The sequence below is a fragment of the Hippocampus guttulatus genome, chromosome 3, assembly GCF_054856545.1.
Source record: "Hippocampus guttulatus isolate MCC_2025c chromosome 3, RoL_Hgut_1.0, whole genome shotgun sequence".
NCBI classification, from domain to species: domain Eukaryota; kingdom Metazoa; phylum Chordata; class Actinopteri; order Syngnathiformes; family Syngnathidae; genus Hippocampus; species Hippocampus guttulatus.
Window position 1 is genome coordinate 17,723,668 of NC_141263.1, and position 23,067 is coordinate 17,746,734.

The following is a 23,067-nucleotide window of genomic DNA, read 5'->3' on the forward strand; positions in this document are numbered from 1 at the left end:
ACAGACCAAGGCATCAGTAATTCTGACATTGCTTTGACTTTATTGAATGACTGACAGTGTTGAACAGATAGAGCTAAACAATTCAAGTGTTTGTGATCAATATTGACAATTATGGAGTGACCATTGAGGCAAAAACAGGCTTTACTCTGCCATTCGTGAGAGTTATTATATTCTCTTGCCCACATACAGTAAGTGTGATTTATTTCTTATGTACAACACCGTAGCAGCTTCAATTTGTCTATTCTAAAATGGTATATATTTCAGGGACCCCGGTATATGTCTTTATGTCACTGTTACAATATTCTCCCAAAACCCCATCTATAACGCTAAAAGGGTCAAGAGCTGTTCTTATTGGGACAAACAGTAGGACTGATGAAATAGTGTGGCCGCCTCCAGCATTTAAGTTGCCCATCCCTGCAACAGAAGGGCCGAGAGTGCAAGTGGATTCGCAAACATCGTTGTACTTCAAGTTCCAAATAGTTATGCACCGAGAATGGAGCCCTGATGGACACCAGGAACTCAAAGAGGATTTCCAACCCATACATTAGCATTCACTTTTTGTAAAGCAAAAAAAAACATCATTGATCACTTAAATATCTTCCTCCTGAGATTTAAAGAGCATTTATCATACAAGAAGTAAGAATATTTAAAATCCTCCTCATCAGAATGTTTCAAATGATCTTAAAGTTTCAGCAAGTGTAATGTCCTTCCCACAGATTTGGGCTAGTGGTGCTGCAACTGGCACCCATTACACCTCAAGCACTTTCGTTCCTGTTGCGAACGAATTGATGGATTTGCGCCGCCTAGACAGCAGCACCCCAGGATTGTGAACAAGGACAATTGTTCTTTGGAAATAATTTATAGAAGATTACAAGAAAATGGAACACAAAAGAAGAGGAGCACAAGCATGTTCAGTAAGTATGCGTCACCCGAGCATAGATTGGATGTTCCGTGTTCAATATTCACGTTTACATGACTGAGCTGATTAGAACAACAGCCCTTCTCTTTGGATGTGTACTTGTGCATCATTATTGCAGCGTTTACCGTAATCATCTCCACATATAAAAATAAAATAAATAACACTACATGTCAAATCTATTGAATACCGGAATGATATCCTAAAAGCTTTAAAGCACCAACAAAATTCCCTTTCACATATCATCCATCCATTATCTGATCCGCTTATCCTCACGAGTTTCGCGGGTGTGCTGGAGCCTATCCCAGCTGTCTTCGAGTAGTAGGCGGGGTACACCCTGAACTGGTTGCCAGCCAATCGCAGGGGCACACGGACACAACCATTCGCACTCACAATCACACCGAGGGACAATTTGGAGTTGGGACAATTAACCTGCTATGCATGCTTTTGGAATGTGGGATGAAAGCGGGGCAGACATGTAAACGCCACACACCGGTTTTGAACCCACGACGTCTGTACTGTGAGGCGGGCATGCGAACCAGTCAACCACTGTGCCTCCCTTCATATGTATTTGTGTATTTTGTGCAGACACATTCAGCTAACTTTGGTACAGAATAAGATTTCATAAACGTGCAGCTACTTATTATCACGGAAGAACATTAATGCGACACGCAACTGACTGCAGTGAGACCATTGTCCAGTACTGTATTACGATCGACACCTTGCAATTACTAGAAAAATCCAGAGGGTGGCAACATTACACACCACGAAGCAAAGTTGCAGGGGTGTGTTTTAAAGCAATTGAATGAGCTATAATCTTCGAACTTTCAACATGTTCTACAGGTAATATAACACTTGTGCCACTAAATTGTTTTCCACATGGACGCACTACAGCAGCTCCTGGAGTGTGGGAGAGAGGAGGGGGCAGAGCAGTAAGGGGCCAGTCAAGGGAAGACACTGGACTGTGACAGTTATTAACTGTTGACCTCTTGTCTCAACCGGACGCCCACAGCTGTGATGAGCGCTGCCCCTTTGCCGCTGCCGTCCTCCGACAGCAGGAAGTTGACATGGCAGTGAGGGGCCAGTTCCTTGACGGTTTTGTGCATAATCCGGGAAAAACTGTGCAGAAAAGATAATTCGATAATTAGTTGAGATGATGTCAAGTGACTGCTTACTTCACCTGCAACAATTAAAAAAAAAACATTTTAGAATCTTTAATGTCCTTTTATCAGGTTTGCTGGATAATTTGTGCTGGAAATGCGAAGGATGCCCTTTTCCAACCTGGATTAATGAGGCACTCGCAGAGAATCGTTTTTGGTTGAACAAAATTGCAATAATGTAACTCACTGTGGATGGAGTTTGTAGAGAGTCCCATCCACCCCAACAGTGATGTTCAAATAGTCCAAGCCACGATTTTCCCTGATTTTATCAACAACGGCGGCCATTCCTGCCCCACAGAGCTGAGCGGCTCGACGTGACACTGCTCCACAAACCTGAAAAAAAAATCTTCATTGCAACACTTGGCAGCACAACGCTATTCTGAATCTCATCAGTTCAAAAAACCTATAAAGACATGCATTTCCACATGTGAAATTTACAGATAGTCACACACAAAGCTTTTTTACTCACAGTTGTGCAAATCTTTCGTAAGTTTCAATATTTCCTAACAAATGTACACCAACTGTATTTTATTCAACAGCCCTAGCAAAGATACAATAAGGTTCAAAAGAGTTTGTTTTGATAAGATTCTGCTGAAACTAGTCAGGGTGTGAAAGTTCAAATGGGAGCAGCACAATGTTAAAATCCTTTCTAAATTCAAAATAGTTTTGGATTAAAATTGAGCCCCAGGGTTGCAGCCCTGAGCCCATGGAATGACCCTTGGAAGCAGTACAATGTTAAATTAAAAATAGCATCGGACTCAAGAGTGAGCCCTGGGGATACCTTGGGTCAAATATGGGGGGAAATATGAGGGCTTTACAATATACCAAGATATTTTTAATTAAACAATAACTGTACAGAATTTTGAAAGCAGAAACCTCTCGACCAGCCGAAGCTAGAGTATTTCATTTGTAGTCATAGTTGACAAGGAGTAGTTAATACCTTTATGACCCTTTTACTCGATGGCAAAAGAGGAAGGGTCTAACATAGCTGTGGGGGGTTGGGGAGGAGCAAAATGTGGTGCGCTACCATGGCTTGGTCTCATTTGGAGCGGTGTGTGCCAAGCGGATAGGGTCATGTGACCAGGTACGAGTGCTTGCATTTGCTGATGACGCGTCACAAAACAGTGTGAATTTATTGCTTTGCAAGTTATTAATCTTGAATTAGCAATTAAATTGAATTAATTTGTAATTCAGGTCGTCATCAATTCATTCATTTATAGACCCAGAGAGAGAAAGTTCTTATATGGTCAGTCACACAGTTAGTTCAGTTGTCCATAGAAAAATAGTTGAAATTCAGCCATTCAGTTTAGATGCAGCGTAGTGTGTACAGAGTATTGGGAATAGTTGAGACAAACATCTATACACGGTCATAATTTGGAGCGAAGTAACATTACAAGCTTTTGTTTCAAATACAAACTGCAGTACTGCTAAGTGTGCAGCAGGGGTCCTTAAAGAGCTAATAGGAACGCAGCATCGAGTGATGAAAGCTTGGCTGATATGTAAGAGACAATGTCTCATTAGTTCATGAGGCTTCACTTTTCCCATCGCTACCGAGGACACACGAGGGATTGGGGCTGACAAACAATACAAGACTCACGAAAACCCCCAGCTGAAAACAACGGAATCCCTTTAAACAGTCGTGGCACACTTGAAACTACCGGTAGTTGCTAATTGGGTCACTCTCCACTGCAATTATTGGTCGGCTGAATAAGGACCACCAATCAACAAAGAGCAGGGGAGAGCTACTGCCCACATGAAAAGAAACCCCAACACACACAAATATATATATATATATATACAGTATATCATGGACCGTAACAGTACATTATTAGCTTCAAAAGAAGAAAATGACAGTGTGAATGTTAAACGTATTTGTTTTAAATGACAAACAGTGAACGTGCACATTAGCTTCACACCAAGTCTCTAGGAATATATTCTTATTCGGTGTATCGAGCAATCTGGCGAAACCGTACCTCTTTGACAATGATACTGTCATCACAGGTGCTGTCCAGGCCAAGGTGTTGCAAGATGGATCTCACTTGAAGTAACGCCAATCTGTCACTGGAGAAAGGCACACACATCAAGAGTCACCAGGATGAAAAAAAATTATCATTTTAATCAAGTTGAAGAATACTCAACTAGGGATGGACATTTAACAAAATTCATCTACAGTGATAACAAATTAAAGCAATGGTTATAAGATAAGAAAACCTTTATTAGTCTCGCAATGGAGAAATTCCCAATTCACAGCAGCAAAGTTATGAAAGGAAGAAGTAGAACAACAAAATATAGGAGCTGCTGGAAAGGCAGCCACTCTCGCGGTGCCATTTTGAAGTCAAAATGTTATTTTGACTTATTTTACCAATATGATTTTCTAAGGGATTTTCTGTTGTGAGGTCTTGTTTTGAGCACAAGGGAAATATGAAAATATCGATAAATTTGTCCACCTAATTTTTAAATTGTCAAGCATTTGATTGATTCTCATGTAATATTCCTGTTACTTGAGACGATGACTTTAAGGCTCTCATCAGCTGGAAGCAATAATCACCAAAACTATGAAAAATAAAATACCGGTATTCTAAAATTTCACTCTCTGTAGTGAACCTAAATGAGTGGGTCTTTTTTTTTGTTTTTTGTTTGTTTTTTTTAGTTGAACAACGTACAAGTGTTACTTAAAAGCTTTCCATGACATCCTAGTATATTGAGATGTACCTGTAGTTGATGCTGAATCAATAGCGTCTCTTCTGGTTGTAATTAAATACAGTATTCGAGTTCGCATCAACTACTTCAGACATGAATAATCAACAATCAAGTCCACATAATTCCAATTCCTCCTAATGATTGATTGATTGACTAACTCACACACCCACTCCGAGTGAGAACATCACTGCGGTAAGCAAGCATCTTGCTGAGTATCTGGCCAAATTAAAAAAGTGTAGATTGAGGTGGTTTCTTACCTCTCAATCTGAGAGAGGAACTTGGTTTCAAAAATGCCTCTGGTCTTCAGCGTCTCCGAAATCTGCCCTCTGAAGAGGAAGCCCCTCCTGGTCAAGTCTATTAAGATGTTCCGCACTATTTCGCCAAGGTACATACCACTGCACATTTTCTCGTATCTGTAGTGCACACGCACGCACGCACGCACACACACACACACACACACACACGCACACACACACACACACAAACACACAGACACACACGGTAAATCATGTATAAATGCACATTTAGTGTAAGTGGAAAGTACTCGTGACAAAAAGTGAAGTGCTGTAAATACATTCTAGATGCCCCGTCGATCAATTGAAGTCCAGCCCATAAAGCGAGTATATGTACCTCTGTTTTCCCGGATTGAGAGAGAAATCATCCACAGCACGGTCGTACTCGGTCCTGATGTCATCTAGGCATCCGTTATCACCGAAGGCACCCCACTCCATGTTGACACACATTCGCCCTGCATTGGAGTCTATCATCTCAATGTTCCTCATCTCCTCCATGTAACAGGCATTACTGCCGGTGCCTACATGCAGACGTCAAGTCATCATATTATTCTATTACTGTATTTGGATCATCTCTTTGAAGTACCCTTCATAAAATGTAAACTGACCAGCGATGAGCCCAATCTCGCAGGTGGGTTCCTCGTACGCGCAGGTCATCATGGTGCCCACGGTGTCATTGACTATAGCCACAACATCCAAGTCAAATTCCTTTCGAAGAAACAAAGAGTTACAGTGACGCAAGTTTATTTCATTAAAAGGAGCGGAAACAATTAAAGTCAACTCAATAGAGTCATTCACTGTACATTTAAGATTGCTGTTATAATGGCTAAAGACTGTACAGGTCATTTCTATTTCTAATATTTTTTAAAACTACTAATTATTATTCGTATTAAGAGTGTCATGGAATAGATTGCATTTGATGTAAGAGGTCCCACCAAACTATTTTCCTACCTCTCGTCTTTTAATGGCCTCTCTCAAAAGCCCCACCACATCTTCTCCTTCACAGTCTGTTGCCTTGAACCCTTTGGTCCACGTCACCAGAACGCCCTTTGTAGACACACACACACACACACACAGGCTCAGAAAAGGCCACATGTTGAGAAAACTACAGACACAGAGCTACTCACGGCATCCAGGCTGGTCTGAAGGCAGGGGAATGAGAAAGTGAAGCCCAGAGGAAGACGAGCATTTTTCATCCCCATGTAGTCCAGGAAGTCACTTATACAATGCACAATGTGATCAAACAGCTGAAAGATGAAAAGCATGACACGCATGTAACATTATGTGAGAGTGTGGCGATAAATGTGTTGTTTTGTCGGTCAACAGTTTTTTTTTTAAGTGAAGCAAGGGTCAAAAGGTAACAGACCGGATTATCTTGACAAAAAACTGTGAAGTCACCACTAATCCTAAACACCATAGCAGCCAGTCTACATTAAAACAGCTCCAGTGCTGCTTATGAGCTTACCACTAACCTGGCAACTTCCCACACCCTTCACATCGATTTTGTCAAGGTTATATGCTGTCGCCTATTTGTACGGCATGAACTGCGTGATCTTTTCAATCGGATGTGAAGATCACCTCCTCTCCTGTTCCCTGCATCACTTCCAGAGGAATGGCGTAAATCTTGTTGTGCATCTCCACTGTTCTTTTCTTCCCAGAACGAATTTTGACCATCAGTACCCTGAAGTTGGTTCCTCCTAAATCCAAGGCCAGGAAATCGCCATTTTCTGCAGTCAGACAGAAAGACATGTTGATAAAATAATCAGTTGAATGCAAGCTCAAAATGCATTCGCAGAATTCAAGATCAACTCATCCATGGTGCTTGGTACTTTGTATTTATGAAACAGCGCCATCAAACCATCCGGGCAAGGACGAACGTGACGCAGCAACATCCGGCGGATTACAAGTAAAAGATAGCCATCTTCCGCTCCGACTGCAGTAAAAAGTTTCATGTTCTGCGTTACATTAAATAAAGACGCTTTCTTGGAGATTTTAATCCTTTCTTTTGCCGCTCTGCCGGCATCATTTCTGAGGAGCCCCACAGAAACGAGAGTGACTCTGATAATGATGCGAGAGAACATGGCGTGTATGATGAGACAATTTGTCCTGCTGTTAATTTCAGATACAGAAGATTCGGACTTTGATGGATTTGAGGAGGAGGACCGATCAAGAAATAACATGAGTACATTGTTAAATTCTTCAATAAAGTACAACTGAACTCAGTTTTGTTCCTGCTGCCTTTTTAAAAACATACGAAATACGCTCGCATGCATGCAAGTTACCATATTTTCTAAGCTAGCATATGTTTTACCCCTGCGTCCAATAATACAATACGGTGCGCCGTATGGTTGTGAAATGATGGTAAATCAGGTTATATTTTGTTTTAATAATGAGAACGCCCATGTTTTCAAAGCAGGAACTTACAGGACACCGTATCAATGACGGATTATGGGGTGAGGAAGCTGTTCTTGCCAGGCTAAGACTTTCTCAGTGCAGACTTGTTTATATGAAAGTCAGGTCACAATGTGTATGGGAGTACATCAGGACATGGCACAGCTCCTTAGACTAATGATAGCGCCTTCTCTTTTTGCTGCTGCTTTTCTCAGGCTTGACCTTGGCTGTTATCTCAAGTAAAAGTGTCAAATGCCAAACTGCACTGCATTGAGACTAATAACTTGAAAAATCCCTTCTTTCCGTATCGAAACACTAAAAGGACAAAAGTGACATTTATTAATAAAACCCAGACTGCTTCATTAAATTAAAAGTTTTGCCTCCTACCTTTGAAATCTGTTCTCTCTGTAAGTGGTGGACCAAATCCACATTTTTTTCTATTATCTGTGAGCGCAATAGCTAGCTGTCCAAATACATGTAAAGTATTCATATGACACATTTATACAGCATACCAACAGAGTCCTCACAAGAAAATGAATAAGTGTCTAACCTGTGCCATCGGGAGTGCTGCACACAAACGTTGGCAACATTTTCACGGTGGCAGACTCCTGCGTAGCCTTCGAAAGGCCATTTTGGATCTCAGTCTTCATTCGCTGCTTTACCTAGACAAACATACAACATCATTAGTAAAACTGAGCAATACGCTCACATGCCTAAACAAATAACTCTTATCCGTCCCTCCTCACCTCCAGCAGCTGATCGGTCGTCAGGCGGAACTCTGACAGAGTTTGTGCGATTTGCCTCGATTGCTCAGCGAGTCTGTAGGCCACCGCCGTCACCATGGCGGCTCCTTTACCGCTACCGCTCTCTGACAGGAGAAACCGCACGTCAGAGTCGGGGACCAGTCGACGGACCGCCTTATGAAGACGACGGGCATACCTGAGGCAGATGTGTCAGAGAGGTTGTCATTGTGGAATTCAAACATCATTTTATTATTATGGTGTTTCAGTAGATTATGAACATAAATAGGGACCCAATATCGGAACATTCATAAAAGGCCAGGTGGTGCAATCTTTAGACAGCTACAAATACCTTGGGTCAATTGTTACCAGACAGAGATGCTGTGCAACATTTATACCGTCTCCAGAAAATGGATGGTGATCGGAGTTCAAATAAACGCTTGTTTCCACAACTCACTGTGGGTGCATCTTGTAAAGGGATCCGTCGATGCCAACAGTGGTGCGCAGTCGGGCCACCCCTTTGTTCTCCTTGATCCTCTTGAGGATGCCCGCAAGCACTGCCGCTATCAGGTTGGCAGAGCGGGAAGAGACAATGGTGCAAACCTAAATGGAGCGGATGAGGGAAGAGAAACACATTAAAAGATCCACGCATGCTTTTTTTTCAAAACCACTTACTAAGGAATAATGCAAAACTGGAATCTATCCCAGATGATCTGGTGCGATTAGTGGGCGAGGTTCACCCTGCACTTAACATCCGTCAATCAAATGTCTATCGCATAATGTCACAACCATTAAATCTGACTTTCACAGCTATGGTCTCCAATTAACCTAACCTATATACATGTTACTGACTGTGCAAAGAAGCCAAGAATAGAGGATGAAATAGCACCAGAATTAGGCCAGCCTCCATTCCACAAAGAAGACTTTCAACATCTATTTTGGAAACAATACCCACATGTTGAACGGCAGTGCAGTCTTCATCCGAGGGCTCCACACCAAGTCTGATTAAAATCTCTTTGGCCTTGGTTAATCCCTCCTTACTCCTAAACAAGACAGAGACAAAAGGAGTGACACTGTGCTGTAATCCAATAAAGTAGGCGCCGCAAACTTTTTCAGCTCAAGGCAAGGGAAGCATTATTTCGGGAATTTTTCTAGTTGGAACCTTGTCATGGGAATTATTGAGAGAAAACTACAAGACGGGAGTTTGCTACATTTCAGGTTTGATTATAAAGCAAGCAGAAGATGTCAGTTTGAAAAAACACCTTCCCCCTTTTAAAGAAACAAAAAAGATTTTTAAATGTGCCATGCCATTTTATTACATGGCAAATTATATTCCTATGGACACCCTTGTCCAACGTTTACCGAAATATTTGCAGCTGAATTATAACTTTAGTTCCTCCCAGGACCGCAAATTTACTGCATTTTGGTCACAACCCTAAATTTGGGAATGGCTGCAAGAAACTAACTGATGGTATTCCTCTGTACCTGTGAAGAGGTGGTGACCATAGAAGCCACGTCATAACTATTTCACCTCGAACCCCTGCTGCCATGTGTTGCAGAAATTAGTGCAGCTAGCTAGGTAGAAGTCTTTAAATCTCAATTAACACTTACGTGTTTCTACACTTGCGTATTTAGTTAGACAACACTTGGTATGCAACTAATTTCTTGAGATCGGAATTTTTGGCCTGTTTTCCTGCCGCTTCTCCTCGCTTTTGCTCATGTCCTTACTCATTGTTTTTTTCATTAAAGGCTATAAAAATTCATTTGACTTGACTTTGTGGCCTGCTATGGCACAGCAATGACCTATTGAATCACGATGCACATCAAGTTTGCCATTTTGAATGAAACTTACTTCTCAATGGCGGACACGTGCTTGGTCTCAATCTTCCCTTTAGTAAGAAGCTCAGCGGTGATCCTTCCTTCAAACAGCAGACCGTCCCTGGCCATCTTGACCAGAATTAGGCGAACCATCTCGCCCATGTACAGTCCACTAACCATCTTCTCAAACCTGCAGCCCAATTAACATTTGAGTTATCAAACTGCTGATTACACAAGTTGCACTTGATAAATTACCAGTAGTTGTCCCTGAATTTGGAGACTTCATCGTACCAAGACATCTTTGGACGATCATATTTTGTTTATTTAATTATTTCTTTTCATGGTGAAGAACGACAAGCAATGAAAAGAAGAGTTGGACATGGCAAAAATAAATTCAATGAGCAAGGTTGCCTGTGTCAGATTCAACTTCGGCAGGAGCTGAACTACCAACTCCAACATTTGTGAAGCAACGTCAATTATAAAATCTGCAAACATTTGAATATTATGCATTGCTTGCATTTCAAGAAATACATCTTTTTCATTTTTGACATAACGTCTATTTAGTTTCTCTGCCTTGGTCTCGGACATGTAGTTACTCAGATATTGAAATTTTGGATCATCCTGTATTTTCTTCAATGAGTCATCATCCAAGACAGGATTTTCTCTTCAATTTTCACTTCCTTTGATCGTGACAGGATACTGTTCTACTGTGTGTGTGTGTTTAAATAACAATGTCTCCTTGTAAGTGGATTTTTTTTAAAAAGCGTACACAAGAATGTATACAGTAGCAGCATGAGTGAGCCAAAGGAACATACAGCTGTTTGCCGGGGTTCAGAGAGCCACGGTCAATCTCTCGGTCAAACTCCGTCCGGATGTCCTCCAACCAGCCATCGTCTCCAAAGGCTCCCCACTCAGTGTTCACACACATCCTGCCTTCGTCACCTTCCACCAGGTCGATGTGACGCAGCTCCTCCATGTAGCACGCGTTGGTGCCGGTTCCTAAAGGAAATATAATTATTCTTATAATAATTCTTGGATGAATTTAGCTCTCCTTTGGACACACTGTAAATGGAATACCGATAATAATTCCGACTTCACAGCGTTGGTCGTCGAAGCCACACGTCATCATAGTTCCCACGGTATCGTTCACCACAGCCATGATGTCCGCTTCATAGTCCTGGAAGGAAGAGAAAAGATTTCAGTCATGGCGGCCCCGACTTATTACCTGCTCTAAGTAAAACTCAAACAGAGATGAAGACATGACTTACGCCTCGTTTTTTGATGGATTTGTTGAGCAGCTGGACAACATCCAAGCCCTCGACTCCGCTCGCTTTGAAGCGCTTCGTCCATGTTATCAGAGTGCTCTGCAGACAGACAAAGCGGGGCTGTCTGTTACTCAAGATGCAACAGCATGAAGAAAAAACATCATAGGTCTTTTTTATGAAGTAACCTCCAGGTCAAAAGTATACATTCACCTCTACCATCCAAAAAGACACTTGGTCTGTCTGTTGTTTCATGCAAAAATTAATTTTGTACATTTTTTTCACAAAATCAATTCGCTCCAAATTTTTATATTATTGAGATGTTTGTCCTGCATTTCGTCCAAAAATATTATACTCACATTGGAGAATAGAGAAGTATAAGACCCAGTGTAAGATCAACTATGACACGTCAGCCATCTAGTGGTGACTGGTGATATTACAACTTAAAACGACAGTTGACACCAGAATATCCGCAGTTCAGCACCCATGGATTCACAAATTGGCAAATTTCGATTTTCTTTTCTCATTTTGTAAAACCAGCAAATGCCATGCCACCCCTCGCCCACCATTTTTCATGGAATAAAGTAATCGAGTAATCGTGGGGTGTGTAAATACAATAAAAAGAAAACAATAAATAAATATTTATTTTCTTTTTTTAATTCATCAAGGGGCCACTCGGGGTGTGGCCATGGGCTGCAGTTGCCAGTTTCCCATCCTTGCTTTCGAAGCACGATTGGCACAGGGACATTGAGAAATAAGATGGCTCGATGATGAGCCAAGAGGAAATTGTCGTCGGGTGTTTAAAATGGAGTTTTACCTCATCAAGTTTGGTTTGCTGGCAAGGGAAGGAGAAGGTGAAGCCAACTGGCAGCTTCTTATCTTTAATGTTATGCTTTTCCATGAAGTCACCCAGACACTCTGCCACATGGTCGAATAGCTGGAACAAGGCAGAGGTGGAGGTGAGAATGAAGATGCCTTTGTGTGTGTGTGTGTGCGTGTGTGTGTGCGTGTGCGCGCGTGTGTGTGTGTGTGTGTGCGTGTGTGTGTGCGTGTGCGCGCGTGTGTGTGTGTGTGTGCGTGTGCGCGTGTGTGTGTGTGTGTGTGTTTGTGTGTGTGTGTGTGTGTGGGTGCGCGCGAACACACCCTAGTGCCGCTCCCGTGCATGATGTCCTCAGGTGTGTCGTAGATCTGGCTCTCCATCTGAACCGTCTGCTTCTTCTCATGACTGACTTTGACGCGAAGGATCCTGAAGGCACTTCCTCCCAAATCCAACGCGATAAAGTCTCCTTTCTCTGTAGGAAACAAGAGTAAGGTTGTCGCTGAAGAAAAAGCGGATGTGTCAAGAACGAGCAGAAGGGACATGGTGGTAGTCATTGAAAATAACAGCTTAAAATTTTCTGTGAGGGTATATTTTACTTCATCGTCAGTCGGTCTGTTTTAAAAATGTGGTCCAGCACAAAGATTTGCACCCCACTTGGTACAGAATAGGGTCGATTGTGTCCTTTCATTTTGCAGCGTGGCACCAAATCAGCTACTTTAGTTGTCTATAATTTTGCTCAACTACCCAGGACACCTCTTGTGTTGGACATACATGATAAGAGTTGAGCGCGATGTGCAGTGTTCATACTAACGCTGCCGCATTCTACATGCTGCAGTGTTCTGACCAAGATATTCTTCTACAACTGTCCACTTCCGTTGAAATGCATCTTGAAAGTTCATTGTAACTCGGGTCAACAGTCCAATAGCAATCAAAAGTGTTCCTTATTGCTAAATCAACATGATTCCAGGAAATGACTGAGTCAATGTGAAAGAGCTTTCAACAACAAAGGGTGCAATATTTGAATAGTCACTTTGTTGAGTTGGGCCAGCGGTTAATTTTCAAATGCTGTATGGCTTTCAGATTACAACCCCAAAAAAAATGCACCTGTCATAATTAAACAAATATTTTGCGTCAAATGCACTCCGCTTAAGATAAGATAAGATATCCTTTATTTGTCCCACACTGGGGAAATTTACAGCCTCCAGCAGCAAGAATGTGGGTAGAAAGAAGACGATTAACAATCTGCTCTTTCCACTCTGGAATGATGGAGAAGACACTCAAAACCACAAATACAGTAGAGCACTTTTTTAAAAGAGTCACACTTCCAGTGTGAGGGGTAGTGTGAAAAATGATTAGCTTGCTTAAGTAATCAGCACAAAAGAGGCCATTCATATTGGACTTCCAAATTCAAAATGAGTGGCACGAAAGGGTGGACGATAGGAGAACAGTTTGCCTCATGGCGACACAGAAACACTGACCGGAGCCGTCGGGGATGGAGCGGACAAACGTCGGCAACATCTTTAGAGATGACGTGGTGTAGGTGTCGCGGTTCAATCCTTTGACCATCTCCATGCGAAAGCGCTGCGTGATGTCCAGTAGCGTCTCATCGGAGAAGCGCATGGAGTACAGGTACTTGTCAATCTGACAATACACACAAAGGAAACCATTCACGTGACAAAGTACAAATACTTTTTTTTTTAAACTTCAATATAAGTTAATGTTTGTTCAAATCACTCAAGTATCGCTTTCTGGCGTTTTGTACAACAATGGCATAAATAAACACAACGGACAATGTGAACCATTAAACGTTAATGTGAGGAAGGTTACAAAAGGAGTTCCGTTTTTTTTAAACCCAAGGTTCATTAAAATCCAATTATTATCCAAGGCGGGGAAAAAATGATTTGAAAGAGTCACAAAAGGCTGTTGTTTGCCAGATTTCAGTCGGAATCAGAAGTCAACTTCAGACTAAATTTGACGCATGTCATCATGTCTGAAAATTTGAAGATACTTTTGCTGATGATAAACAATCCAGATTTGTTTCCTTTGTTTATTGAATGAATGGTTCAAACAAGGTCAATGAGGGGAACGTCATTAAAAAATCTTTGGCCCTTATTCAACTAAAAGGAATTCTATTGAGCTCTAAAATGTTGAGAGGAAGTTTGCACACAAACATAAATCAGGGTACACAAGAGCCTTAGATCTGGGCCATCGTGCAATTGTCAAAACATACTGTATGTCTCAGTCGGGCTGCTATAAAAATCCGCAAAACATTTAATCCACACACAATTGGCCATGACGTACGTAATGAATCAACATTTGTCCATTCTTGCATCACAGTTTTCCAAATTTGGTAATGGCCCCAAGGGGACTTTAAAAAAGAAAAATGTCACATCACATAAAACTTGTAGAGAAAGTTAAAACCGTAGTTATTATTTACATAATCAAATACTGCATCACAGAAACAGAAACAGAGTGTGCCGTTCCAAAATAAGGATCCAGAGTAACTGGATCTGCTAATGTCTATGCAATTCCACACCCACGCACTAAATTGATCTCAGCTGTGAAATGAACAGACTGTTCGATTACTACTGCCCTGTTCTCTCACCCCCCCCCAAAAAAAGAAAAAGGAAATGAATGACATCAAACCAGTACTGCGACTACTTGTGTCATTGCCCCAATTTACATACGTCATAGTTGCGACACAGCTGCGCTTTGCCGTACCACATCTCTTTACTGGCAGAAAACTTCCCACAGTGTTGACACACTCACACAGCCCGTGTCACTTGTGTGGTGTTGAAAAGGATGTTAAACAAACCAATGTTGTGTCACGACACAGAATGAACGGGCTCACGTCTTACTATGACTTGCTTCGTGGCTCTCTTCTTCTGTTTTGCAGAGGATTGAAGTACTCCGGCAATGTTCAATCCCCCTCAAATAACTTTTAAAACACACATGTTAAGTAAGATTATTCAAGTGTTATTGCTTTTTTTTTTTCTCATTCGTTGGCACATTTCCTGGAAGGCTCGTCCTTGTGTAACAAGATCATTAAAATGTCATTGTGGTTGTCTACTACGTCAGAGGAAATTGATTTGACTAAGCAGAAAGTCAGATTTGGAGACATTTGGTCTCTGTGAATGAAAAAAAAGTACAGATATTTAAATCAAACAGTAACTCAATTGTTTAAAAGGTTTTTAAGTTTTATCATGCTCCCGGCTTCAAGGGATTCAAAGAAATATTCGGCTAACATTTGGGTTGGCATTATCACATATGACCAGCAATATTTTATGCAAATTGAGATATGGCTTGAATTGGTTTTTTTTCCCCTTAATGGGGTCAAGTGTTGACGATAGTGTGCTAGTGTTACATTCCCTATAACATCCCCATATGTAGAGTCTGGCTTGGAAGCTCATTCGCACATGCTCTAAATTGTCACTGCTCACACCCACCACTGATTACTTATTCAAAAATCACACATGATTCGACTTTTTGTTTTGCAATTTGTTAATATCCTTGATTTAACTTTTTTCTGTGTGGAGTTGCATACTGGGGCTTGACAAAGCTGATATTGCACACCACACTGCACATTACACCATATACCTTTGATAGCATCACAGCACAATTCGGTGGAAAGGCCATTCGACAGATGTGGACAAAAATGTGGCGAACCATAATGTTCGCCGAAATAATGTGAAAGTAATAATCATACATAAAAATATGTACAGTATATTCCAGAATCAGAAACAGTGAGCTCAGGTGAGTTTTAGGGAGGGGGGCGGGGGGGGGGGGGGTGTTAAAACCTCAAAGGGCTGACAGCATCACAGAATGAACTGTGGTTAACTTTAGACCTTCCACTGCCCTTTCTCTCATTCTGCTGTTGGCTTTTTATGCATAACCTTGTTACACTAACAGCATTTTCCTCTTTCTCTTTGGAGAAAGCATTCCGCTTAAATAACAATGCGCGTCTTAATTGAACAACTTGATCATAGGAGGGAAAAACTCTGGGGGTTTTTTTTCCATTTTTCACTTCTGTTAGTGGCACAACAGGTTTAGCTCCAGCAGCAAGGTGAGAGCTGCTGCAGCACTGATGTCATATGGCTGCCTCTACAGCAGAAAATCATGACAGAGCGCCTTATCTGAGCTGTTCAAGGAAGCTGCTTCATAATAGAGTGAATCTTGATTCAAGCTACAAAATGTCACATTAAAATACGTAACTTAAAAAAAAAAGCAGTGACGCGCTTGTGGGGGCTGGAAGGGATTAATGGCATTTCAATTAAAATAAATGGCGAAAATTGATTTGATAGCAAATCAAGCTATGCGCTTTCATAACAAGTTCTTGTAAGTTACCACTGTACCATCTTTCCCCATTGAAATGAATGGCATTGCCATTAATCCATCCCATCTTGATTCAATTTTAAAAAAAGTCGAAAATGTTTACACACACCCACACAGAGTATATGTGTGTTTGTGGGGGTGTGGGGGGGGGGGGTAAGGCTGGAATAGAGTGTTTTTTTTCGCCCCTCTCAACACACCTTTGCAACACACCTTTTGTCTCTGTGACTTCACCTGGAGTTTTTCCTTCACATTCCGGAAATGGTCACACTCTCGATGGAAACTTCATTTCTCTTTCTTCCCCCTCACAACTTCCTTACACACCCTCCACCTGCCAACAATTGACTGCTCTCCTTGTCACAAGCCTGCTTGGGGAAGCTCTGAAACCTGACACTATGGTGTTTGGCCATGTGCGTACACAAGCACAGACAGCAGGAAAACTGCTGTCCTCTGCTCTACCCGAGCCTTGCATCGTGCCTTGGTCACAGTGAAACACATGGACACATGGTTGCAATGCCAACAATGTTTGGTCAAGGGCGCTGCAGTGGATGGAGATAAAATGCTCTCGCATAAGCCTACCCCTTTTGGTGTAACCTTGAATATTTTGTATGCTTTTTTCGTCTTTCTTGTATTGTTTGAAAGAAAAATTAGGAACTGACAAAAAAAAGAACTCAAACTAAAATACTTTTCCCACACTAGACAACATCGGGTGCCGACTGAGAGCTGCAGACACGGTTTGTATTACACAATGATGACGTGTGGATGTTCGCAAACGCATTTTTGGGCCAGTGTGTTGAGCAGAAACGTCACAAAAACGATCCCTCAGCTCAGGAGCTGCAAACCAACAGCACACCTGGCTGGAGTCTTGCAAGAGTGTGCGAAGGCTTCTGTGAGGTGCTTATAGTCACGTGGCTCAAAGCTGGCCTATTTCAGGGAAGCCGGGAGAGGACACGAGAGAGAGGGAGGGAGTGAGAAACAGAAAGAGGAGGGAGGGCATATGATGCGCTGCATTGCATCAGATCCCCAGCGCTCTTAGTGTGTTTTGAATACCGCAGGCCGTTGTTCGATAACAGCACACACACACACACACACACACACACACACACACACACACACACACACACACACACACACACACACACACACACACACACACACACACAGCATGACAGACCTAACTAAACTTTCCCCCGTTGGTAAAGGACACTGAGACTGAAAGAGAAGCTGATGACATCATCAGTGAGCGACTTTTAAGGGGCCCCCGGCTTTATGAGTGAATCATGGAGCACATGTTGTAGGGAGGAAAATGTGAATATATATGTTTTGACAGGGGGAACATAGAGGTAGGGATCTGTGCCGGTTTGCCTGGCAACATTATCGGATCAAGAAACTTTTTAGGGCGTGGGGAAGTTGTAAACGATGGAAAAGACTGTAAGAGAGTGAAAAATGCCTCGAGGTGCACAAAAATAGGCTCAGTCACATTTAACCATGCATGAATCTAAACAAGAGGGCTCCGCAGTGGGGAAGAAGTGAAATGTACACAGTAATGGTGTCCAACTCAACTCTTTCTTCACTCAACTTGACTTGACTTATTGCAGGGAGGTTAACGTTTGCGCTCAAGGACTTCATTCTATTTTTTTTTAACAAAAATCTGGAGCTCCTTTAAGTTTCCTTCAAAGAGACAATTAACATAAAACACTAAAGAAAAATAATGTTCAGACCCACTAGAGCTTTTCATCAGCCATCTGAGCTTTAGTGAGACTTAAGCTGACACGCAGCTGTTGTGATTTTGTTGCAGTTATTATAAATTATAGCATGTTTTTATGTACCTACTGCAAAGTTCTCACATACCCATAGGAACAGGGCTTTGCCTGGTTGGAAAACACTGCTCTGGAGAACCTAACATGAATCAGTACTGAGTGACCAGACTTGATTGGTTATGTTGCTAGGTAGAATGTGAAGCTGTGGATTTCCCAAGTGGCGCAGGTGAGGAAGCCCCAATATAATATTTGGCCCCTCTGAGGTGAACAAAATAATGTTCACATAAAGTCAAAAGTTGCGTTTTTTTCTCTCATGTCTTGTTTTAAAATGAAGTAAAATAATTGACCTGTTTTGTCAGCCTCTGCTCTTTGCACGGAAAATATTTTCCAAATATCCTATCTTGAGCCACTGTCAATCTTTATATCATACAAAACTACGGTAAATCATTTTCACAAATCAGGCTCTTGGTATACAACATTAATTTGGCACACATTTCACTGCAGCACCTAACGAGACCTGCAAAGGTCTGTGATAAAAGCTGTTTAAATTTCAGAAACGAATCCATATGTTTTTCATGTCTTGATCTAACAGTTCTGTGTTTGTACATGTGAAGAATTAAAAAAATGTTGAATCTTTTCCCAGTCATTGTATCATCAGTAAGTGTATCATACTAGTGTGCGCGCGCGCGCGCACGCGTGTGTGTGTGAGTGAGTGTGTGTGTGTGTGTGTGTTTGCGACCGTTTGCGCCCTTGAACGAACACTGACCAAAAATGATTCATTCATTAAATTTATAAACACTTGCAAACCTTCATCACTCAGTCAGAAACAGTTTTTCTTCTCCCAAAGAAATTTAGAACATGTTAATGTTGCCCATTTCAGCAAGCAGCCTGCATTGTGCGCTGCTTTTAAGTCCCCTCGAAAAAGAAAATAGCCCATTACTGGTGACAGTCACAGTTAGTGGTCATGGTCAAACCGTTATCAGCCGATATTATATTGTGGTTAGTGTTCATTTGTCCTTTTATCGTTTATTTACTCTTTCCTCCTAATCAGACCGTTTAAAACCAACAAGGAAGCATAGGTCCCAGACTCCTGAGTCACACTCAGTCACGCATGCACGCTGCTAGGTAACCCAGTCAGACGAACCACTGTAATTGACACTCGCAAAACGTGAAGTCAGACAAAATGGAGCACTCACCTTTTTAACCTGGTCATCCTTAAGTTCGGCGAAGTAGTACGCTAGTAGCTGGGCTGCGATCATCCTCCTCTCCTCTTCTCTCTCTCTCTCTCTCACCCTCTCCCTCTCTATCTCACACGCGCACACGGCCACACACACGGACAAACAGAGATAGAGAGAGGGAAAGTGGGGCGGGGAAGAAACCCACTTACAGGTTTACTTCATTCAACACTACAGGCCTCGTAAAATAGAGAAAGAGACGAATAAAGATAGACAATCGAGTAGTGGCAGCTTTCAAAGTAATCAGCTGGCTCATGTGTGTCACTTCTTGCTCGCCCGGCACGTGAGTGAAAGTAAGGAAGCAGTGAGCCAGCAACTTTGGAGGCAGGAGTCTGTGTATCGCAAGAAAGACACGCCCACCATCAGACACCGGATTGGATAGGAGTTATGCGCAGACGGTATATTTACATCTCTATCTCCGCCCTGAGAAGGTTGGACCGTTGCTGAGGTACGACAGCGCTTGCGCCATATTTCATGTGTCAGCTCTTCACTTGAAACTGATACAAGTCAATAGACTTCAGAAAGCGATGACCCATAAAATACGCCTTTAATTTGCGCGCACACACTACTATTACGTATGGGAAACAGGCATATGAAACAACACATATAAATTATAATCTGATTATCATCATTTTGTAATCATAATATGATAAACTCAAATCTATCAGCAGTTTGGAGAATGACCGCTCCACTGGCGCAGCGCCGGCGTAGCACCGGAGCAAATGTTGCCGTGGGAACACCCCTAATGTTTCTCTCTGTTCTCGTGTTAAAACTGTCAAAGGCTCTACCTGTTATTCATATCTTTTTTTAACTCATTGAATACCACCCCTTTTCACTGGAGCAACCCCCTCAATCCCTCACATTTTACCGAATTTCGACTGATTTGCAAGGCCCACAGAATTTTCTGTCCTATGGCTATATATACATGCAACCTGTCAAAAGAAAGGTGAGACTCTCTTCTTTCAGCAAAAAAAAAGTTTGTTTCTATCTTTCTCCGTTCGTTGGTAATCAGCATTAGAAAACTGCTAAGTTTTATGCAAAAGGCCGATTTTCTGCAGAAATCCAGAGAAAATGAGCTTTTTGTAAAAGCATGCATTTCAAGCATCATTTCAAGTTTTACACTATTTTTTGCTCAATAATGTGTTCCTCCTACAAAAGAACATTACAAATAATGTTTTTGTAGCAAAATAATTTATTTGCACACAACAAAACTATTGAACTATGAACAAAAGTGCAGCTGTGGAGAAGATGGTTTTTGGCTTCCATCCAGTTTGTCACCATCGATTCATCCCACCACGTCCAGATGCACGACCTATAAATTATAGAAACATAAAAAGTTGCAAATATATCTTGCTGCAGAGTGAGGTACAATTATTTTTATTTACCTTTCTTTCCACCACCAAAGCGAGGAGTCGTCATCTTTTGGCTTCTGTTTGGACAATCTGTAATGTATAGAAGTATGTACAATTACCACACTTTTATTTTTCTATTTTTTTTATTGTTGCTTTCCACTTACATTTCAACATCCCTCACACACACACATACATGCTCGCACACTCGCACACATGAAATGGAATATGAATTTAACACTAGTGGTTTTAGCAGAGCTGAGCGGACCAAATGTGTCCTGTTTTTTTTTTAAACCTATGGCGACATGCAAGTCAGCGCAGATTTTCATCCACATCTACGAGACGCATCAGCCGTACATAAATGATGAGTGTTACTGGCAACTTCATAGTATAGCGGGGAATGTAGCGGTACATAAAAGTGACTGAGGAAGCATAAGAAGGGATGAAGTTTTGAATCGGAACTTGCAAGCTAGTCAGCAGTTACCTCCTCGTTCCAGCGGCTCTGGCGAGGACTCTCAGCTCCTTTCCGTTATGTCCGAAGGCACATATTCGTCCGACATATCTGGATCCAAATCGCTCTCCAATTCATCGTTTTCGCCGTCGTCTTTACGAGACGATTCCAACGAATCGCTGACGTGTGCCCGGCGTCGGCCATGCGAAGCAATGCAGCCTCTTTGCCGTCATCGCTGGAAGTCGCCGGGGAGACGATTTGTGGGCGACGTGGGGCATCGGGAGGCACAAAATGCTCTACCAAGCGATGATCGCTGACGTGGAGCAAGTTCATCTTCATCAGATGAACTCGAAACTCGGCGTGAGCTATGCGGGCTGCGTGTAGCACGCCATGTTTGTGCAGGCCGACGTTCGTTTGACGGGTGCCGCTTTCGATTAGTGACCGAAGCGTCATTTTCTCTTCCACACAAACACCATCTCCTTTGTTGTTTTGTTTCGAGGACGCTTTTATGCCGAAAAAAAAATCATTTTTAGTTAGTTATTTCCTTTTCTTCATCGTTGCTAGTTGCTAATGTTCCAATCCACTATCCACATACGCCCCTCCTTCACTGTACGCCCTTTCTACTACTTCTGCTGCGTGATCCTGGTTGATTTTTGCACCACTGCCACCCGATGGCCATTTTTTTGCTATTTAACATTGCCGTCAAGCGTAATCCTGTGGTGAGAAGTTGCATCGGACTCTCTTGCACCCTCCCCCATGAAAACACGTGATTTACGTATTAATACGTCATGGGGAGGGAATGGCTATGCGCTAATTGACGTATTTATACGTCAAAGGGTGTAAATGAGTTAATCTTCTTTGTTGCTATAGGTGTTATAGTTCACATTTAAACCCATGAAATCCGGCTATGAGCGCCCATATACAGGTATTTCCAAGCAGCAAACAAATCACTCCACTTTGACACGTTCAATATTCGGCGACGCTTACGTACAATTCCGCTCTAATGCGGAATCTTGCTGAAGTTTTTGTCTATGATTCAAGAGGAGAAATGCTCGCCTCTGGTTGGCTGCTCTACGGACAGGATGCAAACACAGTGTTGGTGGAGGTTGAGTAGTTGAAGAAGAGGGCACCTAATTAGAAACATGGAAAACAAGCCGAGTTACGCTACGTTCCATTTCTACTGAAAAGGTGACATTTTCAAGAAGAAAAAAAGAAAGTTGGCAGATCGTCGCTTGAAATAACACTCATGAAGTGTAAACTTTTACGACCTCCAAATGTCAACTATTAAGATGGCCTTTCCCGCCGGCAAGCGTCTCAAAATAAGGTGGAAACTGAGTGTTTCAAAATGTTGTTTTAACATGGTTGAATTTCGTTGCCACTGCCGTAAAATACAGTCACAACCCAGGTCTCTTTCTGTCTTGTGTGAATGAGCTCAACTGCCATTGCAAAAAATAAATAAAGCTAAATCAACCCCCCGCAAATTGTGAAACGTTGTCACCCCAAAGCTTGTTTTTAGTAAGAAAGGAAATCTTAGCTCACAGTCCGTCAACTCCCGCAAATTGTGAAACGTTTTTTACCACAAAGCATGTTTTGGGCATAAAGGGAAATTTTAGCTCACAGTTCGTCAGCCTAAGGTTTACGGAGTGTGTAGATCTGCGCTGTCCTTTTTTTTTTTTCAAAGATACCATCCATGTGTCTCAAATGCTCAGAGCTTTCATGTCTTTGATGTTACCAACCCACTTTCGTGTGTGTGTGTGTGTGTGTTTACAACTAACTGTCACTATACGTTCCACTCAGTCAGTCCATGCTTCCACAGGGCACAAAATGTAAGGTTGGGATTGTA

At 42.0% G+C, this 23,067-nt stretch overlaps 1 protein-coding gene and 1 long non-coding RNA gene across 2 annotated transcripts; both read right to left on the reverse strand.

Moving 5' to 3' along the window:
• Window positions 1-17: 17 nt before the first annotated feature.
• Window positions 18-19,711, reverse strand: LOC147207711 (hexokinase-1-like). The gene is made up of 21 exons (XM_086107164.1): window positions 19,386-19,711; window positions 13,579-13,741; window positions 12,424-12,572; window positions 12,098-12,217; window positions 11,287-11,382; window positions 11,096-11,195; window positions 10,834-11,017; window positions 10,053-10,208; window positions 9,156-9,243; window positions 8,658-8,803; window positions 8,207-8,399; window positions 8,011-8,122; window positions 6,648-6,796; window positions 6,197-6,316; window positions 6,021-6,116; window positions 5,678-5,777; window positions 5,407-5,590; window positions 5,034-5,189; window positions 4,050-4,137; window positions 2,264-2,409; window positions 18-2,035 (listed from the first exon to the last, which is right to left on the reverse strand). Exons 1-21 carry the CDS (start codon window positions 19,446-19,448, stop codon window positions 1,891-1,893), a joined length of 2,754 nt encoding a protein of 917 aa, XP_085963290.1. The 5' UTR covers window positions 19,449-19,711; the 3' UTR covers window positions 18-1,890.
• An 885-nt stretch (window positions 19,712-20,596) lies between these two features.
• Window positions 20,597-21,939, reverse strand: LOC147207712 (uncharacterized). Its single transcript, XR_015100419.1, has 3 exons — window positions 21,258-21,939; window positions 20,810-20,866; window positions 20,597-20,736 (listed from the first exon to the last, which is right to left on the reverse strand). It is a non-coding gene; the product is annotated as an uncharacterized LOC147207712 (long non-coding RNA).
• Window positions 21,940-23,067: the final 1,128 nt, after the last annotated feature.

What these genes read in the sequence shown, in the direction of transcription:
- LOC147207711 (XM_086107164.1), bottom strand. Translation starts at nt 19,448, where the DNA reads ATGATCGCAGCCCAGCTACTAGCGTACTACTTCGCCGAACTTAAGGAT. An exon ending in AATCCATCAAAAAACGAGGC is followed by an intron (nt 11,196 to 11,286) that starts GTAAGTCATGTC and finishes TCTTCCTTCCAG; the next exon opens with GACTATGAAGCGGACATCAT. An exon ending in CTCAATCCGGGAAAACAGAG is followed by an intron (nt 5,190 to 5,406) that starts GTACATATACTC and finishes TGTGCACTACAG; the next exon opens with ATACGAGAAAATGTGCAGTG.